The sequence below is a fragment of the Artemia franciscana genome, chromosome 12 (genome assembly GCF_032884065.1).
Source record: "Artemia franciscana chromosome 12, ASM3288406v1, whole genome shotgun sequence".
NCBI lineage: Eukaryota > Metazoa > Arthropoda > Branchiopoda > Anostraca > Artemiidae > Artemia > Artemia franciscana.
Genome location: NC_088874.1, coordinates 35,499,580 through 35,510,206, shown reverse-complemented (window position 1 = coordinate 35,510,206; position 10,627 = coordinate 35,499,580). Strand labels below are relative to the sequence as shown.

At 38.1% G+C, this 10,627-nt stretch overlaps 1 protein-coding gene across 2 annotated transcripts in view; it reads left to right on the top strand.

Annotated features, from left to right (window-relative positions):
- The first annotated feature begins 858 nt into the window (after nt 1–858).
- LOC136034042 (transducin beta-like protein 2) overlaps nt 859–10,627 on the top strand; it is a 118,288-nt gene continuing 108,519 nt past the window's right edge. Inside the window, exon 1 of one of the 2 annotated variants that reach the window (XM_065715117.1) lies at nt 859–1,204. In XM_065715117.1, the coding sequence (XP_065571189.1) occupies nt 1,105–1,204 (100 nt within the window). In that variant the 5' untranslated portion in view covers nt 859–1,104. The remainder of the gene's footprint in view (nt 1,205–10,627) is intronic. The other variant, XM_065715118.1, reaches the window with a different exon arrangement.

Sequence of the window (10,627 nt, the reverse complement as noted above, 5' to 3'; positions counted from 1 at the left end):
ATTTTTATTTTACGAATAGGTGATCGGATCTTAATGAAATTTGATATTTAGAAGGAATTCATGTCTCAGAGCTCTTATTTCAAATCCCAACCAGATCTTTTGACATTGGGGGGAGTTGAACGGGGAAATCTTGGAAAAACACTTGGAGTGGAGGAATCGGGATGAAGCTTGGTGGATAGAATAAACAAATGTCCTTGATACGTGATTGACAGAATCGTACTGGAGTCGCTCTCTTTGGGGGAGTTGGGGGGAGGGGTTCAGTGATTTGGCGAGTTTGGTGCTTCTGGACGTGCTAAAACCTAAAAGTTGGAAAACACTTAGAGTGGAGGAATCAGGATGAAGCTTGGTGGATAGAATAAACAAATGTCCTTGATAAGTGATTGACAGAATCGTACTGGAGTCATTCTCTATGGGGGAGTTGGGGGGAGGGGTTCAGTGATTTGGCGAGTTTGGTGCTTCTGGACGTGCTAGGACGATGAAAATTGGTAGGCATGTCAGTGAGCTACACAAATTGACTTGATAAAGTCGTTTTCCCAGATTCGACCATCTGGGGGGCTAAAGGGAGAGGAAAAATTGGAAAAAATTAGGTATTTATAACATACGAGTGGGTGATCGGATCTTAATGAATTTTGATATTTAGAAGGACATCGTGACTCAGAGCTCTTATTTTAAATCCTGACCGGCATTAAGCCTCTTATTTTCCTTTTAAATTAATCTATTGATTCATAGAATTTTGCTAGAGCTCATACCACATGATCTCTTGGCTCTTAGCTCTTCTTGCCTCGTCACAAGTGCCATATGACCTCTTGTTAATAAAAGTCTCTCTCTCTCTTCTGCATAGCTAGTTTTCAGTAATCGTACTGTCCGGCCTTAAAGTTTGGCTTGGTTAAATTTGGTTAAAGCTCGAAACAATTTTTATCGAACCCGCTAAAACAGGCTTTAAACCCAGTTCTTGATAATTACAATTTGGTAGCGGATTTTTTTGGTATAGGAACAATAAGCTCGATTTGGCGGGTTTTTATCTTTTCTTCTATAGAAAACTATTTGCCGTCCAAGCATGTGCTCAAAACTTGTGTGAAAGTGTGATGAATAATACTATTGAAAATGGATACCCTACCCTTAATAGCTGCTGTTGTTGTCGGAGGAATATGTGTATTTTTATTCCTTCGATCATGGATAACCCAAGCTGTTGAAGTTGAAAAAGGTTATCTCCTAATCATCTTATACATGGATAGTATTTTATGTCTCAAGGTGTAAGCCCTAAGCTTTACACTAATTTTTTTTGCAGCTCCAGTTACTTGTAGATAATGTTTAAGAAGTTACCACTTTAATTTTTGGCCATATCTTAAAGAAATATGCAAACAAAGTTAATGTAGCTAGGCTAGTGAGCTATTGTTAGATTCCTTTTTATGCTTTTTCCAAATATGATGGTCACTTTTCTGGTGCAGAGAATAGTGCATCCACTATTCTCTCTTCTTATGGCCATTGATATAATCATAACTATATATTTTTCTGTTGTTAGTATCTTGTGATGGGCTACTTAGGCAATGTAGTCTAGCCTAGCCTAGCCTATTTCTTGTTGCTTGGTATTCTATTTCTTACATTCTTTCCCCAGTAAATATTAATACAATTATTTTTATTGAAACTATAGCCTAAATAAGTTTTATAGTAACAGACTATTCAGGTAGCTAAGAAATAGGCTAAACTTAAGTTTATAGTCAGAATTGTATCCTGAATCCAAATTTAACATGTATTTGAGTCAGAAAGGAATCTTCTCCCCACTCCTACATGTACTAATTCAGGGTCTTAGGCAAGTCAGGGTGTTTCCACATTAGGGGGAGGAGTGAAGTTCTAACTTACCTTTACAGACTAGTCACAATCGCATCCTGAGTTGAATTTTAATAAGCTATTCATTTTGCATCAGAAATGAACTTTACCTCTGTCTCCCTAATGTGCAAATGTATACCCTGAATTGGTACATATAAGAGTAGGGAAAAGTTCATTTCTGACACAAATGAATATTAAATTTGGATTCAGGATGCAATTCTGACTAGCCTAAAAGGTTAACTGGGTAAAATTCTAGTCCATTGACTTAGGCCTAAGTCTGGCAAACATTGACTCTTCTATAAGGCCTATTTAGCTAAGAAGATCATATCATCACTCAATGCATCTCTTTATGCTCTTTCTAAGTATCGGCTACTAGGCTATGCCTGATTGCTTTTGTTGTAAGTTCTAGGGTAAGATACCTAGTAGGCCTAGTAAGACAGCCAAGGTAAAATTCTAGACAAACTACTTTTTGCTATCTTGTTAAGTGGTTAGGTGAAGAAATAAAACTTTAAGAAATGAATCCAGGGCCAAAAACATGCTCCAGAAATGTAGCCTATTACAAAGCTACTATGTTAACTCTTCTGATTTGTATATCATAGAAATAACAGGTCTATAGGCTGCCCAGATCTATTGCCATCATCAACTACAGAGCATCACAGTTCTCACAACTAATTTGCTCCAAAGTGCGAATTAAGGTAATTAAGGTATATCATAGAAATTTGCCTCCTTGACAGGTCTATAGGCTGCCTATTGGACTTTAGACAAAACAACATTATGCCTTAATTTCACATTTCCTTTTTCTCCGGTTTTAGTTCTAGAAATGGAATTCCTGTTATTTGATAAAATTTTAAGCCATACCAATGGGTCTTTTCTAAATTTAGGAAATGTATTTGCAAATCTGTGAAACTCACAAATTGGGATTGAGGAAAGTTTTGGAGCTAAATAAAGATAAGATATTTATTTAAAAAATGTCTTATCACATCCCCAAAGGACCAAATTTCCATTTTGGAGTCATAAAACCAAAAAAAAACAAAACAGCAAAAAAACAACAAAATCAGAATTGCAAAACCATTCATTTGTCAAAAATAATACACAGACAAATGTCAGGGAATTAAAAAGGTATTAAATAATAAAAGTAACAAAGAAAGAAATAGCATTAGCATTAAAAAGTTTTAAAAGAGAACATATAAAAACAGAAAGGGAACATAAGAATGAAATGAACATAAAACTTGGGTATCACAAGTACTGATGGAAAACTGGCAGTTTATTATATCAGTAATGAAGAGGGCAAATGTTTTTTCATACCTAGAGGGGAAGCATTGGATTGGGGACAAGATAAGAATGGGTTCAGAAAGAGTATATAGCATGTAGTGTCTGGATAGGGCATTTCTTTTGGGGAAAATCTGTTTTGTGTGAAGCCCTATTATTGTATTTCTTGCAAAATTTATGCACAATGTTCCTCTCCTGTGCTCAAGAATTTCCAGCTTGGCCTTTTTAGAAAGAGCCTTAGTATGGTACCTTAGCTTCTTTAAAAATTATTCTCAGGGCTCTTTTTTGAATGGATTCAATTTTTCTGATTCATCACAGAGATGCCAGGATGCCAAACTAGACAAGCATATTCAAGATGTTGGTGGACAAAGGAAGCATAGATCCTAAAAGAATAGGGTGGGGGAACCTTAAGTTTTTATTCAAGAGCTTAAGGAGAGACATGGACACATTAGCTCTATGGACAATATCTTTAATGTGGATATCCCATTTTAAATTAGAGGAAGTTGGAATCCTGAGTAATTTAAAGGAAGACAAAAATATCTTGGAGATAGAGTTGAGGAAAAGGGGTGAGGTTTAAAGGAAACATATTTGTATTACCATACCTTTAGAGGGGTTTACTCTCATGTCTAAGTCTTTAGTGTCATCTGCAATATCATTGAGGATGCTCATAGAGTTGCTTATTAAGTTTCTGTAGCAGGTTTCAACAACTGTTAGGTCATCCACAAATTTCCATCTGTTGGGAAATTCCTTAGCAAGGCTATTTGTCATAACAGAAAAGAGGGGACCTAGGAGAGTACCTTGGGGCACTCCATTGTGGGCAGGGTGGGGACTAGAATGATGATTCTGATATTTGACTACCTGAGATATATTGATAAAAAGGAGGCAACCAATTTAACCAGGAAAGAATCAGTATTGAAATCAGTTGCAAGTTTCTCAACTAAAATAATTTGAATTACAATGTCAAATGCTTGTGAAGGTCAATGGAAATTAAATTTAGCCAGCAATTATTTTTTTTAGAATTTTCCCAATTGAGTCAATAAGACAAATAAGGTAATGGAAAGTAGAAGTGGATTTGATGTTCCTGAATTGTCTTAGATCAGTAAGAGGTAGGATTTTTTTCTTTTAGCCAATCTGCAAGAAATCTTTCACATAGTTTAGAGAATATAGGAGTGAGTGAAATAGGATGAACACCTTCCAAACTAGGTTTTCTATCTTTCTTTTTCAAGGGGGATATGAAACCCTGTTTCCAAATTTATGGATATTGGCTGGTCTCAGTAATCTTATTGAAAATAACACACAAGCGATTTGAAAGGAAGTTACTGAAAGCACTAATAAGAGGAAACAGGATATCTAATGGGTTGACACTTGTTTTTTTAGTTTCTCAATTCCGTTTTTGATCATAGACAGAGATATGGAGGGGAAAGCAGGTGGGAGAACATCAGTTGGTAATAGATAAGACAATGCCAGAAGGCTCTAGACAATGGAAGCAAGGGGTTTGTTAAGATTATTTGCAGTGACTTCTGGGGATTCAGGTAGGTTGAAATTAAGCTGGTCTAGACTCTTACCACACAACTTTTTTACCTCAGAATACCAATTTTTGGTTTATTGGTTCTTGTAGTAGAATTGGGCAGATTTACACATTTTCTTTTTAATTGCTTTTCTTAGTTTATTAGCCTCATCCAGTTTACCATTTCTGAAAAGATTAAATTTTTTTCTAATTAGCACTTGGGTTGACTAATGAATGCTTTGTCACTGGAGCACTTTCTAAATCTTTTTTAAGGAGAAAAATCAGATATTTATCATTAGCTTTTTGTGAAAGGTAGTGATTTTTCTTGTCAAGATTTTGTAAATTGTAAATATCAGACCAATCCTTGCTACTCAGCCATATTCCAAAAGAAAGAAGGCCAGAATTTTTAAGGGGGGTGGGAAGAGCCATAAGTTACTGAGAATTAATGCTTAAAATTAAACAGGGGACAGGAGGAGGGAAAATGATAACTCCCACCCAGTGAAGGTAATACTGAGGGAGGACTGTAAAAATTATTCAGATTAGTTAACTTTTAGAGAGGAGCAAATTGAATTCATCTTAAGTTCATTTGTGTCACCAACCAGAAAAAGTCCAGCACTTGGATACTTAGAGATAACAGAATCAGTGTTCGTCTGTAACTGGAGAAATTTATGTTTTGCTTCAATGTTTTGGTTTGGCGAGTAATGGAAGACAGCTATTGCAATGATATCATGGAGATGGGAGAATACTTTAGGTCTGATACTTAGCCAAAGGATTTCACCATACTCAAATAAATTAGGAACAGGAATAATCTTAGAGAAAAGGTTGGATGGAGATTAATAAATTCTGAATAATTTGACAAACAAAGAGACGTTTGGTCATGAGACTGTACTTCTGTAACAGCAATAATGTCAATTTGGTTTAATTATGATAGTGTGTTGAGTTCAGTAAATTCGTCAAAATTAAGGCTTTGGCATTAGTGATTGAAAATTTTGGAAATTTAAAGTGACCTGGGTAAACAAGACTTGTTGAGTTTCAGTAATCCTTGGGGTTGATGTTAATTTTGGGCTGTGATTTTTCATTTAAGCAGGAGATCTAGGGTATGACCCCCCTCTCCCCAGTACTCAACTACATCTTGACATGATATTCTGTTTAAAAAGCATTTTTCCTATGCATACACAGTAGACTTGTAATTTCGGACCCTATGTATGTAGGGTTAGATACTTGTGATTGGTGGATGGTTGGGGCAAGACCAGTTGGGATTGACTGATTACAATCTTGGAAAACATCTGATTTTCAATCATTTGAATTTAGACAAGAGTTGCCTCTACAGCCTAGCCTATTTAAATACAATTATTCAGTTTCAAAATACTTTCCTTAGATTAAATGTATCCAAGGTTGACTGTGTCTGTGATTAGGGTATGTTGTTATAACTTTAAGATCCTTTGTCATAGATTAGGCAATATTGCAAAGATTAGGTTCAAGCTTTAAATGTGTGGCCAAGATTAGGCTCTGCTAAGACATTTGAAATTGTGAGTGTTGTATATAGGCTAGTTAAAATATTCAAGCTAATCTCATACTTGTTAGAACATTTTGACACATTTGATGGTGAAACAATCCACTTTCTAGGTAGTATGATAGAAATTTTGCAATGATTTAGCTGTAGATTTGCTGGCTGAGTAATGGGTATCTTACCCAATTTTGCAAGGTTCCACTTTTATAAAACAAAGATTTTTGAATCATAAGCCAGTGTTGTCTAAAGAGAGGAGAAGTGAAGGTAGGAACTTCAAAATACCTTCCCAGGACATTCTTTAATGTTTAGATCCATTCGTGAAAGTTTCGTTTTCCTAACCACATTCAAAGGCAGCACAAAGTAGCTTGTCTAGAATTTTACTGACAGCTAATCACCACCTCCGGAATTAAATCAGTAGCCTGTAAAATCTACAGGTTATTGTACAACCTAGAAATTATATTGTTTCTCCTTTGAATTTGTCTTAAATTGAGAATAGTCTATGATTAGCTGGAACATTTTAACAGTAAACAATGCTGATTAGGCTACTTAAAATTCACTGATAGTCAATAGTGTAGCCTAATCTTGGAAAATGTTGTCCAATCTTGGACAAAGCCTTTATATATCTTAAAATTCCACCAAAAAAATTGGAATGTTCACAGGCTATTACATACTATTTCAAGTGTTTATACAGGAACTTAAAGGCCTTCTTAAACTGTGAATCTGTTTCTGGAAATTTTATTACCTAGCATAATAATTTTTGTGTGAACTGCAGTAAGAGTCTATAGAATGCCAGTATTTTATTTAAAAAACAAAGAAATTTTGGTAGAGTTCCTGACCAAAATATTGAACTCTGAGTCCAATTCTTACATATGCTTTGAGAAATTATCATTATGACCTCATGTTCTGTAATGTCACTAATGATTTAGTAATTTAGTAATTTAGTAAACTAATGATTTAGTAGTCACTAATGATGCACTTTCTTGGAGGCATTTTGAAGCGGGCAGTAAGAACCATAAGTTATTTAGAATAAATGCTTAACTTGAAAGAGGGGGGCAGGAGGAGGGGAAATGATAACTCCCACTCAATGGAGGTAAAGTTCAGGGGGGACTAAAAATTATTCAGAATAGTTAGAATGACATCTAGAGAGGTATTTTCCCTAGTTGTTGGTATTTTAACTATTTGCTTAAGTTTTAGAGTGGAGCAAATTGAATTCATCTTAAGGTCATTCCTGAGCACAACTCTTACATATACTTTGAGAACTTATCATTATTACCTTAAATTACCTTAAATCGCACTGTCCGGCGAATAAGGTTGGGTGAACATCCTGTAGATTCGCCGGTTGAGTGATGGAGGTGGAAGTGCGTTGTCTAGTTCCGTTGAGTAGATCCACTGGCCTCCCAGTGTAGTTTCCACTCCATCGCTGCCCAGTCTCGGTCAATTGCTTTTTTGAAGTTGTCAACAGTTTTGGACTGAACTGTTTCTTCACTAAGGGAATTCCACAGTGGAACAGCACGAGTTGAGAAGAAGTTGGAACGTTCTCTCCGTGAGCTTCTTTGTTGCTGGAGCTTCTTGGTGTGGCCCCGGGTGTGGCTAGAGAGCGACTTATTAAAAAGCCCTGGTGTGACACCATTCTCCAGCAGCTTGTGGGTCAGGATTGCATCTCCGCGTTTCCTCCTGTACGTCAGGGTTGGGAGCTTGAGTTTCTTGAGGCGTTCAGGGTACGAGAGGTTCTTACATTTGGTTGGTAGTTTTGTAGCCCTCCGCTGAACGCTCTCAAGGATCATCTTGTCCACGACATAGTGGGGAACGGCAAGAGAGACTCCGTACTCAAGTTGCGGTCTGACCAGTCCTGTATATAGCTTCCTGATTGTCCTGGGAGATCTACTGGTGATATTACGTCTGATGAGACCAAGGGACCTGTTGCCTTTTGCAGCTAGGTATTTGCTGTGACTATGGAATTTCATTTTGTCATCAACAATGACCCCAAGGTCTCTTTCTTCGGTGACAGTTTCCAAAGTTATGAGCTTCCCAGTACGATCTGTCATTGTATATGTCATTCCTGGGTTCTTAGGGCCAAGATGTAGGACTTTGCACTTTTCAGCATTAAACTCGAGGGACCAGGAAGAGGACCAGTTGTTGAGGGTGTGCAGATCTGCCTGCAGAGCTGCGCACTGTTGGTTGTTTGCGACTGGGCCAAACAATTTCGAGTCGTCTGCAAACAGTTTAAGGTCATTTTGCACTGACTGGGCTGAGTCATTGATGAACATGTTGAAGAGGGTAGGTCCCAGTTTAGTTCCTTGCGGAACTCCGCTGAGCACTGGAGTTGGGTTTGACATGATTTGATTCCCCTCCTCATCATACATCATCACCCTCTGTATTCTATCCTTGAGAAACTGGATAATCCATTCTCTTACATCTTGGTGGAGTTGATAGAACTCTAGTTTCCTTTCCAGGTACGAGTGTACTACCTTCTCGAAAGCTTTGGCTTGGTCCAGCAAGAGTACGTCAACTGGAAGGCCTTCCTCAATCATCTTGGTGATTATGTCATATGATTGAATTAGGTTTGTCTCCACAGAGCGACCCTTCCTGAAACCATGTTGTCCATCGTATAACAGGCTGTTAGTTTCCAGATGTGCAACGATTGCATCATTTAAGACGCCTTCCATGACTTTTGATGGGACAGAAGTCAGGCTGATGGGTCTGTAATTCTGTGGTTTATCTTTCTGTCCTTTTTTGAAAACTGGCATGACATTTGCTGTTTTCCAGTCAGAGGGAATAGTTTTGGAAGCTATTGACATCTGGAATATTCTTGTCAGGGGTTCCGCTATTTCAGCTGCGGTCTCCTTCAGCAACCTAGGATGGATGCCATCGGGTCCCTTTGCCTTGGATGGGTCCAAAGTTTTTAGGCGCTTGTAAGTATCACAAGCTGTGAACTGGATCGATGGCATAGGGTGTTTGATGTGGGTGGTTGGCATATCCGGTGGGGGGCATCCAGGGTCTTTAGAGAAATTTGACGAGAAGCATTGATTGAGGGTATCTGCCATTACCAATGGGTCGGTTATTTTGGTTCCATCGCTGGAGGTAAAATGATGGATCGACCTGCGGCTTGGGTTGTTTGAAGTGACATATCTCCAAAACTTTTTTGGATTGGTTTTTGCCTCTAGTGCTATCGACTCCTCATATCTTATGGTTGCTTTTCTGGTCGCATTTCTCAGTTTGTTCCTGGCCTTTTTGTACTGCTCTAGATGGGCTGCACTCTCACAATTTTTATACTTTTTCCAAGCTTTCTTTTTCTTATTAATGACTTTTTTTAGCTGTGGTGACATATACGGAAGGGTTCTGGGACGTTCTGAGAAGTAAGTTTTCGTATGCTTCAACTCAAGACTCAGTAGTATGTCCTTGAAAAGCTCCCAGGATGCTTCAGTGTCTTGTTGCAAGGAGTTTTCCCATTCAATCTCTTGTAGGTCCTGGCGTATTTTCTTGTAATCAACAAACGTTCGTTTGATTTTGTTGGTTGGTATCTGATTCAAGATTATTGCACTCAGGATACAAAGATGGTCGCTTGCTCCAAGGGGGGGTAAGTTTGCTGTTGACATAATTTTTTCGGGGTTGTTTGACAGAACGAGATCAAGGAGAGATGGAGTTTGATGATTTCTATGTCTGGTAGGGAACTCAACTGTCTGGACCAGCAGGTTATCAGCAAAGGCTTCAAGAGTTGGATTGGTATAGTTGTTTTGAAGAGTAAAGCCTAAACCATCGACCCACCTGGTGTCCGGCATGTTAAAGTCTCCTGTGATGATGACATTTTTGGGGTTACATATTGTCATTTCATTTATAATATTTGCCACATACTGAAATGATTCTTCGGAGCTGGGGGGGGAAGGGCTACGGTAAATCACACCAATTCTAAACTTTTCAGACCCTACTGTCAATTCAACCAGGATAGACTCTACCCAAAAATAATTGGCACTTGTGAAAAGGTCAAAGTTATTTACCTTCAAGGCTGACTTGATGTATATGGCAACTCCTCTCCTCACATTGGGTCTGTCCAGATTCGAAATGACTGTGTATCCTGGTATCTGAATATGGCTATCCTCCAGTCTATTTTGAGAGTTTTTTGGGCAAATTTCACTTAAGCACACAACGTCTATATCTTCGTGAGCCAGCAACACTTTTAGCTCATTCAGCTTGTTTGGCAAGGAGTCAATGTTTGTTGACAACACTTTCATCACTTGTTTCTGTCTGCTTCTTCTTCTTCCTGAGCCCGCTGGAACTAGCACGTCATCGTTGGATGACGGACTTTCGTCTGCTTCGCTAGATGCTGCGTCAGTTGAATAAGAATCTGGCGAGTTGTATTCCGATTCAACAGAAAGAACGCAGCTAGTGTCAGATTTGGCAGTTTCAAAACTGCATTCCGATGAATGTTCTTGAGCTGATATGGAACTACTATATAATACACTGTTAAATGACACTAAACTACTATTTACATGTCTTTCGTCTGGCTGTGCATCTAG